The following is a 16,734-nucleotide window of genomic DNA, read 5'->3' on the forward strand; positions in this document are numbered from 1 at the left end:
GCCCACCTGTGGCCCGGCTCCCTGTGTGTCGCTCGACACCAGCCCCTCAGCTAGCCACCTGCGTGGCTCAAGCCCGGCACTGAGGGCTGGACATGCAGACGTGGACCCGTGCCTTTGTCACCATCGTAGGGGTGTCCCTGAACCCCCAGGGGCAGGCTCGGGGATCCACTCAGCCCTGCAGCCCCGAGGGGCACACCTGCCATCCCCATCTCGCCAGGGCAGGACTGCGGTCCACACCGCCGGCTCACTGCACGTGGCCTGTAGAGGTCTGAGTGCAGGCCACCCGGGCCCTGAGGCTGCTCCCGGAGCCACCCTCCTCCTGCACCCGGGAGAAGAGAGATGGGGAACCGAACAGCAGCAAGGCGCGCGGGACAGGGCCGGGGGGTGTGGAGGGGGGAGTCGGGGGGGAAGGCCGGGGAGCAGACTGAAAGACAGGAGGTGACATGGCCCACGGCTTGGAAGCAGTGTGGGGGGCCTCGTGGAGGAGGTGGGCTGTGAGCTAGGCTGGGAGGGTCCAGCCAAGAGAAAAGACAAGCGTGGCCAAAAGGAGCCGTGGAGTGGGCAGTGGGGCTGGGAGAACAGCCCAAGGAGCCCAGCTCAGAGCAGCAGGGACTGGGGCCCCTGGAAGGGCTCACGCCTGGCAGCCACGGATCAGACCCGGCAGCTGCTGGCCAAGACCAGCCTGGCGGCATCAGCCCAGCCTGATGCCAAGTAACTGGCGTGGCCTCTGCGGTCCCTGCCTGCAAATGAGGAACCCCCACCAGACAGGCCCCAAGAAGGTGGGTCCAGGAGGGACGCACAGCCTCAGGACCCAGCTCCTGACGCCCGGCCTAGGCGAGCCTGGCTAGGGCAGCCCACCCGAACCCTGGCGCCCGATGGCTCTGGGCCTTTACTAGCACCTACTGTGTGCCCCGCACTTTACATGCAGCCGTGCAGTCCGCTGGAATAGGTCTCCGGTCCCGTGCGAGCTGCTCGGGCACGGGGTCACACACAGAAGGGAGGCAGCAGGGAGCCCGGCGCTGAGCGTCTGGCTGTGGGTCGGCGAGCAGCCCATCCAGCAGGTGTGGGGAGCAGGCGCCGTCCACCCACGGGGCTCACAGCCTCCCACCCGCCGGCTTGCAAGCAGCATGAGTCCCAGCGCCGAGGGCCCCTGGTCTGGGAGGCGTGGGCCGTCTGGAACCCCCAAGCCTTTGAGCATCCCTAGGGCTGCTTTGTGGCATATGCCCACCCCACCCCCACAGAGAGCTCCGTGGGGGCCAAGGTGCCCAAGGCTGCCAGACGGTGTCCTGCACCCTTTGGCTCAGGTACGGGAAGCCTACCTGCAGTTCATGATGTCGGTGGCCACGATGCTTCGGGCGGACATGAACCTCCCCCAGAACAGCGACCTGGTGCGGGAGGACATGGCCCAGGTGCTGGAGCTGGAGACGCAGCTGGCCAACGTGAGGCCGCGGACCGGGGGCGGACGGGGTTGGGGGGATCAGGCCAGCCGCCCCGCCCCTGTGACCACCCGCCCCGCTGCAGGCCACGGCCCCACAGGAGGAGCGGCACGACGTCACCGCCCTGTACCACAGGATGGACCTGGAACAGCTCCAGAACGAGTTCGGTCTGAAGGTGAGCCCCAGCCATACCCGCCCCGCCGCTCTCCCCTAAGCCTCAAGTACGCCCACCCCAAGCAGGGCCCACAGGACCGGTCACCCAAACAGGGACACGTCCACACAAGGACGGCAGGTGTCAGCTGGCTGCCTGGGGACGTGGGGCCACCCGCCTGTGAGGTGCTGGCTGCGGCGTCCCAGGTCTTCCGAGCAGGAGAGCGGCCTGCGAGGGGCTGCTGACTCGGCCGCCCGCGTCGGGCAGGCCCCCCGCCCGGGGCTTCCTGTCCCCAGGCCCGGCTCGGGGCCCCAGCGCAGCTCTGCCCTGACAGAGGGCCCCACGGCCGGACCCTCAGACCCTCCCTTACCGCTGGCCAGGCCCGGGAAGGGGGAGCTCAGCCCTGCGCCCCCCAAGGCCCCGCACTCACTCAGCCTGTCCTGAGCCGTCAGAGGGGCCTCCTCCTGTGGAAGGAGGGTCTGGACGTGGCTCTAGCCACCGCCAGCTGACTGCGGCGACCGGGGCCCAGGTCAGGGGAGACGGTGCAGCTGGGGACGGAGCCCGCCGGCAGAGGCAGGGCCTGAATGTCCTTCCTGTGACCAGAACACCTAAGTGTGTGGAGCCACAGAACAAGACGCGAGAACTCGGGGGGACCCTGCCCGGGGATCCCGCACCTGGCGCCCCAGAAGGCCCCGTCATCCCCCACGCTTCCTTCCCGGCTCCCAGCGCTGGCCTGCCGTGACACCACCCCGCACCGCCCGCCAGCTCGCCCCCTCCCAGGCGGGCACTTTGAGGGGCCAGCCGTGCTCTGGCACTGACTCCATCCATAAACGAAGCAGGCAGCCCCCCGCCCAGGGCTTGGGTGGGGGAAAAAGAGATGTGGCCTGCAGAGTGTGTCGGAGGGCAGGCAAGGCGGGCACAGAGGAACAGCGAGTGAGTGCCAAGGTCCTGAGGCCGGGGCTGCAGGGCGGCTGGGGCCGAGCCGAGGCCGGGGAGGGAGGGTGGGCCATGTCAGGCCTCTGGGGCCATTTTGAAAGCACCGGCTTTGATGGGACAGGACTTGACTCATAGCGAAGAGAACCTGGCTGCTGAGGACACAGGGAAGGGACTGAGGGCCAGAAGCAGGGAGACGGGTCAGGAGGCTGCAGCACAGCCTAGGCGGGACCAGGTGGCGGCCTGGGACAGTGGCAGCGGAAGGGCTGAGAGGCGTGGCTCGTGGATTCATTTGGAAGGGAGAACAGCAGGACCTGCAAATGGACCAAACGTGGGAAGTGAGAGGAAGGGGGGACGCAGATGGCCAGAAGGTGCCGCGGAGACGCCCCGGAGCAGGGGTGGCCACGTGCAGGAACGCAGGGCTCGCGGTGTCTGGACTATGATGCGTTCACAGAGCTTAGAATTGCCACACGTGAGCCCATCCACACAGCCCCCTCCCTGCTCTCCTCCCCAAAGCAGCCATCACCCGGCCTCCACCACACGCGTGCGCCGGGCTGCTCTCTCCTACGTTCTGTAGGTGAGACGGCTTCTCACCGTCGTCACACCTCTCGCTGGGGCAGCGGCGGCCTCTCAGTCACCCTGATCCCTGCGCGATCGATCCTAAGAACACACAACAGCTGTGCTCCCGTTCTTCTCTTGCTGGGCCTCTGGCTGTTCCAGTTCTGGACTTTTCTGAGCGATGTGGCTACGCTCATTCCCATGCACGTCTTTTGGCACACACGCGCGAGCATTTCTGTCAGGTGTCCATAGGGATGAAGTGGCCAGGTCTTAGGACACAGGTCATTCCAAAATCATCATACAGATGTACACTCCCCAACAGGAGTGTGTGAAACACCGCCTCCAGTGCTTGGCGGTGCTCGTTTCTTCTGTCTTAGCCCATCTAGGGATGTGTTGCAGATGAACGTGTTGCGGAATTTCATCTGGGTTGGATTTGACTTTCCCTGAGCACTACTTCACACTGACTGGCCATCAGTGGCCCCCTTTTGTGAAGTGTCTGCTCAGGTCTCTTGCCCATCTGCACTACTGGGATATCTGCCTTCTTCTCACTGACTTTTAGTTCTCTGAATACATTGGATGTGACCCCTTGGTAGTGTCTGTGTAGTAAATGTCCTTTCCAGTGGGCAGCCTACTGTTTCACTTTCATACTGGTTCTTTTTTTTAAAGGAGGGCTTAAAATAGTCCAATTTATCCAAAGACGGATGGATCCTGTCTCCATGGCTAGCGTTCATTGTGTTCTGCTTAAGAAATCTTTGCCCGCCAAGGTTGTTTAGGTCGACAGTCTACCCTGAGTTGATTTTTATGTACAGTGAGAAGGAATTGTTTCATCTGCTCCTTGTGGCTGTCCAGATGACCTAGCACCATTTATTGAGAAGACTCCCCCATCAGCCATTGCGCTGTGTGCCAACTTGATTAAAGACCGAGTGCCTTTCTGCACGCTTGTGCCTAGTGCATGTCTGGGTCTGTGCGTTTGCACCTGTGTGTGTATTTCTGAACTCTCCTCTGTTCCAATGGTCTGTCTATTCATGTGCCGGAACCTACCGCCTCCATTGCTATAGCTTTGTGGTAAGTTTTGATGTCTACCAACTTTGTTCTTCAAATCAATTATTCTTGATCTTCTGCATTTTCTTACAAGACTCAAAGTCAGCTAGTCAATTACACACACACACACACAAAATGCTGCTGAGATTTTGACCGGGATTGCTTGAAATCTAAGCATCAATTTGGGGAAGAGCCACATCTTTCCAAGGTTGAGTCTTCTGATCCATGAAACTTCCATATAGTTACTTCCATATATTTATGTTTTCTTTCATTTCTCTCAATAAGTTTTATAGTTTTCTACTTCAAGGCCTTACATATCTTTCATTACATTTGTTCCTAGGTGCTTGTTTTTTTAATATTATTGTAAATGGTATCATTTTGCAATTTCTCTCATTGTTTGTTGCTAGGATACAGCAATACTTTGTATACAGCAATTTTACTCAAAGCATGTAGTAGTTCTAACAGTTTATCCTTTAATATTTTATAGACACAGAATCATGTCCTTTGTAAAAAATAAGTTTTATGTCTTCCCTTTTCAATCCTTATTGATTTAATTTTTTTCTTGTCTTATTGAACTGGCTAGGACTTTCAGCATAAGGCTGAAGTCATGATATCTTGTTTCCCTCCTGATCTCAGAAGAAAAGCTTTGCAACATTTTGCAAGCTTTCATTTAATTTTGTTTGCTGTAGAATTTTGTGGGGTTTTGTTTGTTGCCACTGTTGCTGTTGTACAGATCCTTTTATTAGATTACAGAACTTCTATTTCGATTTGCTGAATCTTTTTCATGAATAGTCAATTTTAATATGCCTTATCTGCATCTATTGAAATTACCATGTGATTTTCCTTCTGTATTGTTACCATAGTGAATTATATTGATTTTCAAATGTTACACCACACTTGTATTCCTTGAGTAAATCTAATTTGGCTGTGTTGCATTATCCATTTTATATAGGTACGGATGAATTCCGATTGCTAATATTTTGCTTAGAATTTTTGTATCAATTATCATAAATGAGACTGGCTTATTGTTTTCTTTTCTTTTAATGTCCTTATTTTGGTATTAAGGTTATTCTTGGTCTCATAAATCAAGTTGAAAGAGTTTTCTCTTTTTTCCTTCTCTGGAAAGTTTAAGATTAGTGGTATATCTTCCTTAAATGTCAGATAGTATTCACTGGAAAAGCCAGATGAGTCTGGAAATTTCTATGTGGAAATATTTTAAATTAAATAATCCAGTTTCTTACATACGAAACTATTTATATTTTCTATCTCTTCTTTATTTTTTGCCGAGTTGTGTTTTTCCAGGAATTCTTCCATTACACTTGGATTTTCCAATATATTGCCATAATCTCTTTTCACTGTTTGTAGGCTCTGTAGTAATGTCACCCACCTTTTTCCTGATTCTGATTACCTGCACCTTCTCTCTTATTTTTTGAATATTCTTTAGAGGGGGCTGGGTTTCTTGGATGCCCAAGAACTGTGTCTACCTCTCCATCTCTCCCTCTTTCTCCTCACTCCCTCCTTCTCCAGGGATTTAACTGGACTCTCTTCATACAATCTGTGCTATCCTCTGTCAAAATCGAGCTGCTGCCAGATGAGGAAGTGGTGGTCTATGGCATCCCCTACCTCCAGAATCTTGAAGACATCATCGATGTCTACTCATCCAGGTGAGGCTCAAGGAAGGTCCCAAGAGGTGTCAGCATCTTTCCCCTGCTCTCTCCTCATCCCCAACAGCTCCTCCTCTCAGGAGAGGACCCCATAAAGCATTACTCTGAGGCGCGAGGGACATGACGGGGTCAAATGTTTGTGGCCAGTGGAACCTTACGTTAGAGATGCGAACCCCTCCTTGAGTCATCCAGGGGCAGGCAGGACGTATCTGTGGGTCGTTTTGGAGATTTTCTCCACCACCCTGAAGTCTCTGTTTGGTGTGGAGCCTGCTGTCCAAGGGCCCATAAACCACACCCTCTCCCTGGGCAAACAGCGCACACCTGTTCTATCCGCTGCTCTCTGCCTCCTGCCCCAGGACCATGCAGAACTACCTGGTCTGGCGCCTGGTGCTGGACCGCATCAGCAGCCTGAGCCAGAGATTCAAGGATGCACGCGCAAACTACCGCAAGGTGAGCGATGCCCTGCCCCTGCACCGAGCCTGGCCTGCTTCCTTGTTAACACTGACCACCTGCTGTGGGCCAAGCACCAAGGTCACCCTGGGATCAGAGCTGCGATCCAGGCTCATGAGACACGCCCTCTTGGGGCAGCCTAACAATAAGCCATCGACAAAGCACAATCTGCTCTTTCAAGACCAGCAAGTAGGATGTGAGGGGAGGGGGTGAGGGCAGGGAGAGCCTCTCTGTGAAAGCGAACATGGAGACCTCAAGGCACGAACGACCCAGGCCAGATTCCCAGGAGCAGAAACAGCTAGTGCAGAGGTCCTGGGGCAGGGACCCCGGGGTCACATGGGGGAAGGAGGGAGATGAGGTCGGGGAGGAGGGGGAGGCAACCATGGGCCAGAGCAGCATGCGGATTCCACGTGCACTGAGAGCCACTGGGGTGTTAAAAGCGGGAACCACAGTCCGATGTCCCGCCGGGTGTGGTCATTCTGGCCGCTGCGGGGGCACAGGCCGAGTGGACGCAGGGGTCCAGCCCCGATCGGGGAGATGGGGGCAGAAGCCGTTGTGGCAATCAGGCCTCCTGCTTTGCCGTCTTGGGCTGAGGACGCCACGAGCCAAGCGTGGAGAAGGGAGCTGAATCCCAGAGCTCAGAGGACAGAGAATGAGTCACACTGACTTGCTAAGAGGCAGGAAACCCCACAGCCCCGGAGCGTGTGGCCAGATGCTGGGCAGAGCTCCGAGGGGGCCACGATTGGGGGCCAGAAATCTGACGGGGGGCACATTTCCATCTTGTGCCCTGTGTCCCCAGGGACAGATGGGCAGACATTCTCATCGTCATTTTGGAGACGGGAAAACCAGGGCCCAGACAGCTGGCGGCTCACGGCTGAGCTAGACAAGGCCCCCAAGGTCAACGCCAGCCTATGCTTTGGGGTAGGGCTGGAGTCCTTGAGAGCAGAGTCGGCCAGACAGCCAGGCCAGGGTGGCAGGGACAGGGGCCAAGGAGGAACTCAGGGCCGGGCAGGGCACCCGCACCCGGGGGTTGGGCTGGGCCGGGAGCCCAGCCTTCCAAACTGCACACCCGGTCCTCCCACACCAGGGGCGGTGTTCAAAGGGGGTGTCTGAGTTCACCAATGTCCCCCACTGGCCCCTGGGCACGCTGGGGCCGAGGCCAGGGAAGCAGACGTTGGTAAACGTGGTGAAATGAAACGTGCCAGGCGCTGTACGGCACGTCGGCACAGGAGGTGCGCTGGCGGGAGTGCGTCAGCTACGTCAACAGTAACATGGAGAGCGCCGTGGGCTCACTCTACGTCAAGGAGGCCTTCCCCAGGGACAGCAAGAACATGGTGCGTGCCCGGCGACCCCGCCCTGGGCCAGGGGACACCAGCCCGTGGCACCTCTCGCCCCAGCAGCGCCTGTGTGCTCAGCGGTACCGGGGAGCACGTGTTTGCCCGGCGCCCCATCACACAGCGGGATGCGGGGAAGCCTTGCCTGCCCCAGGCCTCTGGCCCCCAACAGCTATTGGCCCCGACCCCCAGCCCTGAGGGCCTGCCTGGGAAGGGGGCAAGTTGTACGAGGTGTGGATCCAGGGCCTGGCAGGCCCTAGGCCCACCCAGGACAGAGTGCTGCCGTGGGGACCCTGTCCCAGGGGGTCAGATTCCGCCCCCAACCCCCCACCACGTTCGGAGCGGCCCCCTGCAGAGACCCCAATGCCGATCAGCTGGGCACCAGGGTCACGCGCCCCCGCCAGGTCAGAGAGCTCATCGACCAGCTGCGGGCAGTGTTCATGGAGACCCTGGACGAGCTGAGCTGGATGGACAAGTCATCCAAGAAGGCGGCCCAGGAGAAGGTGGGCAGGAGGCTGGGAGAGGGTGGCCCCGGTGCGAGAGGTACAGGGTAATCGTCGCCACCCCTTCTTCAGAGATGAGGGCAGTGAGCCTGGGGGTGGGGGGCTCAGGAAGGGGCTGCAGGCAGAGGCGAGACCCCCCAGCAATGCGCGGGGGCGGCCACGGCCCCAGGGGGCAGGACCCCCTCTGGGCTGGTGTGACAGCAGCCAAGCAGCTCTGCCCGGCCCGACCCCAGACCCCTGGCTGGCGGCCGGGTGCGAAGGTCGGTCTCTGGTCGAGCCCTTCCACGCTCTGTCCCCATTAGCCTCCCCACAGCCTGCAAGGAGGGCGAGTCCCTTAGCCCCTTACCCACACGGCGGGGGCAAAGCCAGGATGCCCACAGTGGGGTGGGCAGGGACCGGCCCCCATCTCCTCCCTAGGCCATGAGCATCCAGGAGCAGGTTGGGTATCCCGACTACATCCTGGAGGAGGGGAACAAACACCTGGACGAGGAGTATTCCAATGTGCGTGCCACCCACACAGCCCCACCGTCCCCTGGCCCCAACCCAACCCGCCCCTGAGCCAGCTCCCGAGGACCTTGGGCCCTCAGCTACCGGGGGTGGATCCGTCCGTAACTCAGCCACCTGGCCGCGTGCTGGGGCTCTGGCATCACCTCCCATTACAGGTGGGGAAACCATGGCTGGGAGGGACTTGGATCTTGCCTAGTAAGTGCACAGAGCCAGGCTTGGCCCCTAGTCCACTGCAGGCAGGGCCTGTGGGCCACATTTGGAACTGCCTGGCGAGTCCTGAGGCCAGTCCCCAGCCGCCCTGGACCTCCCTTACCCCCGGGCCCCTCGAGGACCCCGCACGCATGCCCACCCGTCTCCTGTAGCTGAACTTCTCGGAGCACCTGTACTTTGAGAACGGACTGCAGAATCTCAAGGCTGGCGCCCAGCGGAGCCTCAGGAAGCTTCGGGAGAAGGTGGACCGAAACCTGTGAGTGGGGACGGCACGGGGAAGGGGGGCACATGGGCCAGCGGGGGAGGGCGCTGGGTCTGACTCAGAGCCCCCCTGCACCCGCCCTCTGCTTCTGGGGTCCCAGGGAGAAGCCAGGGCTTTGGACTGGCCTAGATCCTGCCCTGGCCGTTGGCCGTGCTGGCCTCGTGGCATGACCGCTGTGCATGGGTCAGGGTGGGCTCTGGCCAGCTGAGTAGGGGGACCTGGAGGGCAGGCCCAGGAGACCTGGGCTCTGAATGACCCACTTGTCTATCACAGCTGGATCACCGGGGCAGCTGCGGTGAATGCGTTCTACTCCCCAAACCGAAACCAGATTGGTATGTTCACCCCACGCCCCATAAGCCCTGCCGTCTTGCCTTCAGAGCCTACGTTTTCTGCTCTGTAAAATGCGGCAGGGGATCATAACCTTTACCTCCCGGCCGTGAGGTTAAATGCCAGGACGCCTAGGTGCACCCACCCCGAGCCTGGCGCACAGGTGTGCTCGCCCACAGCTTACTCCGCCCCCCGCCGCCTCCTCGCACAGTGTTTCCTGCCGGGATCCTCCAGCCTCCTTTCTTCAGCAAGGAGCAGCCCCAGGCCTTGAACTTTGGGGGCATCGGGATGGTGATCGGGCACGAGATCACCCACGGCTTTGATGACAACGGTACGGGGCTGCCTGGAGGGCAGAGCCGCACCTCCAGTCACAAACACACCCCTCCCGCCACTGCGCGGGGGCCCCCCGCCTGGTTCCTGCCTGGTTCCAGGGGCCTCCAGCTGCCACCCAGCGAGGTTGCCTTTCCCATTGGGCTAGACCAGCGAAACCTTCTGAGGGTAGCCCCATGTCCCCAGGGTCCAGCGCTCCCCTCCCCTGGGGTTTAGAGAGTGTGGACACCACAGCAAGGCTCCTTAGTCCACAGTGCCTCTGGGGTCCTGTGACCCAAGACCCCGGGCCCTGACCTTGGGGATGGCATGGACACCACTGAAGCCTTCCATCCCCCAGGGCCTGAGCAGCCCCGTGACAGGGGGCCCATTCTCTGCTCATGTGAGCTCTAGACACTGGGGTTCCCTGGAGGACGTGGGGGAGAGGCTGGCGCTGCACAGGCCGGGCCTCGTGGGCAGCCCCCCGCCCCCATCCAGGCCGGAACTTCGACAAGAACGGGAACATGATGGACTGGTGGAGTAACTTCTCGGCCCAGCACTTCCGCAAGCAGTCAGAGTGCATGGTCTACCAGTATGGTAACTACTCCTGGGACCTGGCCGACGACCAGAACGTGAGCGGCCACCACCCGGACACACCGCAGCCCTGGCCTGGGGGAGGGCGGAGCTGGGGAGCCCGGGCACCCCCGCCATCCTGTCTCCCGCCTGCAGGTGAATGGCTTCAGTACCCTCGGGGAAAACATCGCAGACAATGGAGGGGTGCGGCAGGCCTACAAGGTGCGTCCAAGCAGGGCCCCCGAGGAGGTGGGGCGAGGAGCGACCAGGTCCAGGCAGGGACGGCCCCTCAGCGCGGCAGGGACTGACCCCTTCCCAAGCCCAGGCAGATCCCGGGACCCTTCTCCATCTGACAGGGAGGCAGCAGAGCCCTGGGGGAGCCTGCCGGCCACAGGCGGGCAAGCCCACACTTTACCCCAACCTTAACTGAGGCCTCCGCGCTCTGGGGAGACCACTGCCCACTGCCAAGTAAGGCAGTGACAGTCACTGAACGCCCGCCAGCCTCAGCGACAGCCCTGCACCAGCAGCCTCGGGCACTGGCCGTCAGGCGCTCATTCATGTGGCGGGCTGCCCAGGCAGTGGGCTCCTACCGATGGTCCCTGGGGTTCTCAGAGGCCCCACGCTGCAGGGGCAGGACCCCCACTGGAGGAGGCCCGGAAGCCAGACCTCCCTTCCGCCCCAATGCAAGGACCCTGGAGTCCTGGCCAGCCCGGTGCTGCCCCCAGGAGGGCAGGCCCTGGCCCAGCACCCGCTTGGTGCCTGCAGGCTTACCTGAAGTGGGTGGTGGAAGGCGGCAAGGACCAGCCGCTGCCAGGACTGCAGCTGACCGACAAGCAGCTGTTCTTCATCAGCTATGCACAGGTAGGGGTCGGTCCGCTGCCCCACTGGCTGGAAACCGGCTCCCCCACTTGCACCCTTGGCGGGCCCCCACTGACGCATGCCTCCAGGGACACCCTGGCGGGCAAGCCAGGCAGAACCAGAACTAGTGGGCCAGGAAGTCTTCCTGGAGGGAAAGGATGGTGGCGGCGTTGGAGCCGGGGAAGATTCAGACGTAGCTGTGCAGGGAGAGGGGTGACCCGCTGGCTTCCCTCCCCCCACCCAAGAAGGAGCAGCGGGGGTCCTGGCGGGACTCCTTTGTGCCCAGAGAGGAACCAGGCCGCACTCCCTCCGTGCCACAGCCCTAGGGGCGCCTGCCTCCCCAGGCCCACGGTGCCCCCGTAGCATCCCCTCTGGTCCTCCTTGCCCCTGCACCCCATCCCCCTGCCCCTCCTCCAAGTCCCGCAGACATGCCCCTCATGCACCCACAGGTGTGGTGCGGGTCCTACCGGCCCGAGTTCGCCATCCAGTCCATCAAGACCGACGTCCACAGCCCCCTGAAGTACAGGCAAGTGGCCCCCGTGCCCCTGAGCCCCGCGCCCGGGCCGGCGCTGTCTCAGGCTCCTCCGTCCACCCGCAGGGTGCTGGGCTCGCTGCAGAACCTGGCCGCCTTCGCAGACGCGTTCCACTGCGCGCGGGGCTCCCCTATGCACCCGAAGGTGCGATGCCATGTCTGGTAGCCAAGGCCAAGCCGAGCTGCGCGGCCCACGCCCACCCGCCGACCCGAGGTGCCCCGTCCGCGCGGAGACGGTGCTGCCAGCGAGGACCCGGCGTGCACCCCGCTCCTGGCGGCCGACCCACCCGCAGCCAACCCACCCATGCCGCGCCCGGCCTCCGCACCCGGCCTGGAGTGCGACCCGGCCCTGAGCCCCCTCCGCGCCCGCCCGCGAGGATCCACACCGCCCACCGCAGCCCTGTAGACACGGTTATCAGTCTTCTGCCCGCTCGCCAAAGCGCGTCCTCCTCAGACGTCCACGAGCTTCAGACTTGAGCTAAGTAAAGGCTTTAAAGCAGTCGGCTGCCTTGTCTGTGTAGCAGGGCCCAGGGCCGGCCGTCGGGGTGACATACCTGAGAAAGTGCCCCACTCTCCCGCTGCCCCTGCCGCTGACTGCTGGTGGCCAAGTGAGGAAATGGCAGGGCGCTCCTGACAATTTCCCCAGGGTCTCTCTGCCGGGGGCACAGCAATGACCATGATGCCCCCAAATGCCCGCCCTCGGGGATCACAGTTCAGGTAGGGAGAGGGGATCCTGACCCAGGAAGGAGCTGAGCTCCAGGAGAGGGGCGGGGGGATCTGAGCTGCAGCCCAGAATCTGGATTTGGGGTTTTGTGTAACTGGAAGCCAGTGAGCGGTTAAACCTTGTCACCTGCCCTGAGTTTTTAAATGACCACAGAGAGGCTCTGTTGGGGGCCGGGGACGCTGGGACGCCAGCTAGAAGGCCACTGTGGTTGTCCAGGCCTGGACCAGGGGCATGGAGGGTGCTGAGAAAGTCATCTGAACTCAGACAAGAGAGCTCCTGACGGGGCAGGACAGGAGTTCTGCTCTAGACCTGTTAGGTTTGAGGTGCTTGTCACCTCCCCGCCTCGTGACAGGGGCATCAGGGGAACCGGACATCCCCCCCAGGCTACCCCCCACCCCCAGCGGGGCGCACATGGCAAGTCTCACGTGAGTAAAGGGTCTGCTGGCAGAGCAGCCCTTTCCCTAAAAGTCCCCGACTGTCCCCCAGACTCCAGCGGGTGGAATGGAAACCATCTCCTCCCTGGAAACCCAGTTAGCTCCCACCCCTCCAGGCCAGGCTCCCGCCTGGAGCTTGGGGAGTTTCCTCACTATCAGACGGAGCCCATCCCACCCTCGCCTCCCACACCCTGGACCTGTTCTCAGACCCCTGACCCACATGTGCCAAAGGCCTGAGGTCTCCAGGGAGGCTGCAGGGGCACGTCCACCAACAACAACCCACCAGGGAAAGCGACTCTGCTAGCAGGGAGGGTGACGCCTCGGGAGGCATGACTGCCCCGCTGGCCTGGATGACGCCAAGAGCGATCAGGGCCGGGGTGGCCAGGGCTGCCAAGGACGCAAGACTCAGAGGCAATGAAGAAACACTGTCCAGAGAGTGCAGTTTAATGCTCATCGCTGCCTGCAGACCAGGCAGAGTTGAGCCTCAGCCCAGAGATTCTGGAATTTGTTCACATCCAACTCCCAGTGTGCCCAGGGCAGGAGACGCCGCTCACATCCTTGGAGGCCCGGGGCCTTCACCTTGAGCACGCCTCGTCACACTGCGGAGCCAGCAGAGGCCCCGTCAGCCCGGCCACACTCCCCGGGGCCAAGAGCAGCAGATCCCACCCTCCAGGGGTCTGTGGCCCAAGCAGAAGGAGGAGTGTGCTGGACAGTCCCCTCCATTCGGGGCACAGGAGGTAGACCACCAGCACCAGGCTAAACTAACGTGGGCAACGGTCACCTGGGACAAACCCCAGCCCTCCCAGGCTGAGAGGATGGGCCCCTCCTCTGCCTTGCAGCCCCTGACCAGCCCCCTGTCCCCTGGAGAGGGCCCTGCTGTGCCTGCCCATCTGGCCACCCTGCCCCTGGCCCGTCACCGCAAAGTGGGGTGGCAGTGACATCCTGGGGCTGCTGTGAGCCCAGAATCACCTAAAGCCAACAAGGTCTGGCTCAGCACCGGCCACAGCGAGTGCTCAACCCAGGGGTTGGTGGGGGGGGGCGGGGGGCGGCATTCTTGGCGCAGCGCCCGCCCCAGACCTGGGCTCACCTTGGGCGGCTCACTGGTACAGACCTCCGCAGAGATGCCCAGGGCCTGCAAGATGCTCTCCTGGGGGGCGTAGTCACCTGGAGACTTCTGGACGAAGTGTAGCAGCACTTTGTGTCCACCTGCAGCCGGCAGGCGGGGGGGGCGGTCGTCAGGGTGCCCCTGTGTGGCCACTACCCCACCTGGTTACTGAGATGAGTGAGCTGTTCTGGCCACACCCCGCCCAGTTAGGATGACACTCAGAGCTGGGCCACTGCACTAAGGGGGTAACTGTGCTGAGATCAGGAAGCCGGAGGGAGGGAGGGTGAGGGCAGGGTCGAGTTCATCAAGACCTTCCCACCTGAGTATGTGGCCCTGCACCCCCGACCCCGTGACCCTGCGGTGGCCCCTGATGCCCCGCCCCTGGCCCACCTCTGGCGACCACCAGCAGCCCTCCGCTCTGCAGCAGGTCCCCGGAGAGATTGCCCTGGATGCCGACAGCCTTGGCCTGGGGGGAGGGGAGCAGGCCAGGTCAGTCCTGGACAGAAGGCGCTGCACCTGAGTCCCACACGACCTTGGCCGTCACAAACCTTGGCGGCTACATCACGCACAGGCTTCCCCAGGGAGGCCGGCAGGACGCTCAAGTTGTTGTACCTGCCGAGACACGGCTGGCTTGTACAGGCTCTGCCTCTTCACCAAAGACAGCCCAGCGCCTGCCCCCAGTCTCTGCACAGACCAGTTCCCACAAGCAGGCCCCGCCCCATCTCACCAGGGGCTCAGGAGGCACGGGGCAGCCAGCCTGTGGGCTGGCAGGCCTGGGGCCCCACAGAGGGTGTGGGGAGTGTGGACTGGGTGAGCCCGGGGGTGCCGGCTCAGCTGGCACTGCCAATCAGAGGAGGCAGCCAGCCGGTGGGCTGGCAGGTCTGGGGCCCCACAGAGGGTGTGGGGAGTGTGGATTGGGTGAGCCCGGGGGTGCCGGCTCAGCTGGCACTGACAATCAGAGGAGGCAGCCAGCCGGTGACAGATGCACCCGAGGTGGCTAGGGTGGCCCCTGACTGGGGCACTAGGCCCAGGTGCCCTCTGCAGCCAGTTGTGGGGAGGCCCTGGGTGAGAAGCCTAACCTACAGCCCGTAATAGACACTCGGCACCCAAAAGAGAGCCCAGCAGGGCTGGCTGGAGCAGTGGATGGCCCCAGAGCCGGCTTGGCCAGGGAGAGGGGGAGGGGAGAAGAGGAAGAAGGGAGCGGTGAAGCCCCGAGCCCCCAGCTCACCGCTTGAAGCCCAGCTCCTTGTAAAACTGCTTGCTCTCATCCAGGTAGAGCTCTGAAAAGTAGAGGCCACAGGTGGGTGCCCCAGGCCCACCTGCCCCCCTGGCCCACCCTCCTGCATCCGGCCTTCTGCCCACCCTTGGTACCCAGCTCGCCCACCAAGGACCAGGAGGGGCAGAGCAGGGCTGACTGTCCCCATTGTTAGAGGAGAGGCAGAGGCCCAGAGGTACAGGTGGAAAGGGAGAAGCAGGACTTGTCTGGACTCTGCCACTGGGCCCAGGGCTCTGTGAGAGAAGGGGTCCAGCGGGGTGGGGTTGGGAGGCAGCGGAGCCTGGGCTCTGATCCCAGATACTCCTTGGGGAAAGCATCTGGAGAAGCTCAGGATCTGGCTCCTGGGGAGGCGAGGAGCTGGCAACTGACCCAGTAAAGACCTTTGCCCTGGATCGCAGGCCAGAGTCACCACTGAGCCCTCCACAGTGGGAAGAACATCATGTCTGGGGCAGGCGGGTAGAGGCCACAGCCAGAGAAGGCAGGGGAGGGGAGGGGAGGGGAGGGAAAGGGGGAGGGGAGGGGAGGGGAGGGGAGGGGACACAGGAGCCTATCAAGGCTGCTCCTGGAGAGAGAAGGGCCTAGACTGTGCAAGAAGGAGGCACCGAATGCCCTGAGTTTGAGAAGGGGTCTCAGGGCAGGCTGGGCATTTGAGGGGGGGCCGCAGGGGGAGGAGGGTGGGGAGTGCAGGCACCTCCCGCGAAGTAGCCACCGTCCAGGAACTCCTGCAGGCCCAGGGCCTCGGGCCCCACGCCCACCAGGCGCACGCCGTGCTGGTCCAGGAGCCCCTTCAGGCTGCTGAGGTCCCGGGCGATCCAGCGACACACCATGCAGCCAAAGCGCCGCAGGCCGGCCACCACGCACGCCTGCTCCTGCCACAGGCTCCGCAGCTCCACGGCCTGCGCCGGGGCGGGTGAGGGGCGCCGTCGGACCACTGCCCGTGCGCACGTCCTCACCCCCGGCCCCGCTCCCGCGCCCCGTGCCCCCGGCCAGCGCCGCGCACGCCCAGCCTGCGCGCCCAGCCTGCGCGCCCAGCCTGCGCCCCCAGCTCCGCCCTGAGCCCCAGCGCCAGCCTCGGATGCCGCTGCCAGGTGCCGGGGCGCACCCACCACCCTGAGCCCGTCCAGCCTCACCTCCCCGGTCACCGCGTGCTTCAGGACACACGCGCCCACGCGGGCAAGGTCCACCGTGCTCATGGCGACTGCCACCCCGGACCCCAGCAGCAAGCCCGCTCTCCAGCAGTCCGCTCAGCCTTCAGTACTACGCGCGGCCCGGCTCCGCCCCGGACACGCCCCCAGACCACCGCCCCGGCCCGCCCCCTCCGCCCCGGCCCCGGCCCCGGCCCCGCCTACCGCAGCTGCCCGTAAGCAAAATAGGCTCCCGGGCACTCGTTTTGTATATGCATGAGCCCGTCAGCCAATGGCGCCGCTGATAGTGGGCGGAGCTTGGAGGTGCGCCTGCGCAGAGTGCAGCGCCCGGCCGGGGGCGGGGTCAGTCGTGGAGTGCGGGGTGGTAAGCGACGGAGCGGTGGGGGTCCCGGAGTTCCAGCGGGG

General features: G+C 62.3%; 2 protein-coding genes across 3 annotated transcripts in view; one reads left to right on the top strand and one right to left on the bottom strand.

Annotated features, from left to right (window-relative positions):
• Positions 1–12,106, top strand: part of MMEL1 (membrane metalloendopeptidase like 1) — a 32,097-nt gene extending 19,991 nt beyond the window's left edge. The window contains exons 9-22 of the mRNA XM_049706244.1: positions 1,305–1,439; positions 1,522–1,611; positions 5,647–5,783; positions 6,140–6,233; positions 7,439–7,567; positions 7,972–8,070; positions 8,488–8,571; positions 8,940–9,043; positions 9,323–9,381; positions 9,588–9,707; positions 10,181–10,314; positions 10,412–10,477; positions 11,021–11,116; positions 11,563–12,106. Of these exons, the coding sequence (XP_049562201.1) occupies positions 1,305–1,439; positions 1,522–1,611; positions 5,647–5,783; positions 6,140–6,233; positions 7,439–7,567; positions 7,972–8,070; positions 8,488–8,571; positions 8,940–9,043; positions 9,323–9,381; positions 9,588–9,707; positions 10,181–10,314; positions 10,412–10,477; positions 11,021–11,116; positions 11,563–11,811 (1,596 nt within the window). The 3' untranslated portion in view covers positions 11,812–12,106. The remainder of the gene's footprint in view (positions 1–1,304; positions 1,440–1,521; positions 1,612–5,646; positions 5,784–6,139; positions 6,234–7,438; positions 7,568–7,971; positions 8,071–8,487; positions 8,572–8,939; positions 9,044–9,322; positions 9,382–9,587; positions 9,708–10,180; positions 10,315–10,411; positions 10,478–11,020; positions 11,117–11,562) is intronic.
• Positions 12,107–13,231: 1,125 nt separating this feature from the next.
• PRXL2B (peroxiredoxin like 2B) lies at positions 13,232–16,476 on the bottom strand. Of its 2 annotated transcripts, XM_004272303.4 has the most exons (7): positions 16,315–16,476; positions 15,876–16,080; positions 15,137–15,188; positions 14,457–14,520; positions 14,299–14,374; positions 13,891–14,009; positions 13,232–13,402 (listed from the first exon to the last, which is right to left on the bottom strand). In XM_004272303.4, exons 1-7 carry the CDS (start codon positions 16,375–16,377, stop codon positions 13,379–13,381), a joined length of 603 nt encoding a protein of 200 aa, XP_004272351.1. In that variant the 5' UTR covers positions 16,378–16,476; the 3' UTR covers positions 13,232–13,378. The 2 variants fall into 2 exon arrangements, with proteins under 2 accessions (XP_004272351.1, XP_033288618.1); XM_033432727.2 differs by lacking the exon at positions 14,457–14,520.
• Positions 16,477–16,734: the final 258 nt, after the last annotated feature.

This window comes from Orcinus orca, chromosome 1, assembly GCF_937001465.1.
Source record: "Orcinus orca chromosome 1, mOrcOrc1.1, whole genome shotgun sequence".
NCBI lineage: Eukaryota > Metazoa > Chordata > Mammalia > Artiodactyla > Delphinidae > Orcinus > Orcinus orca.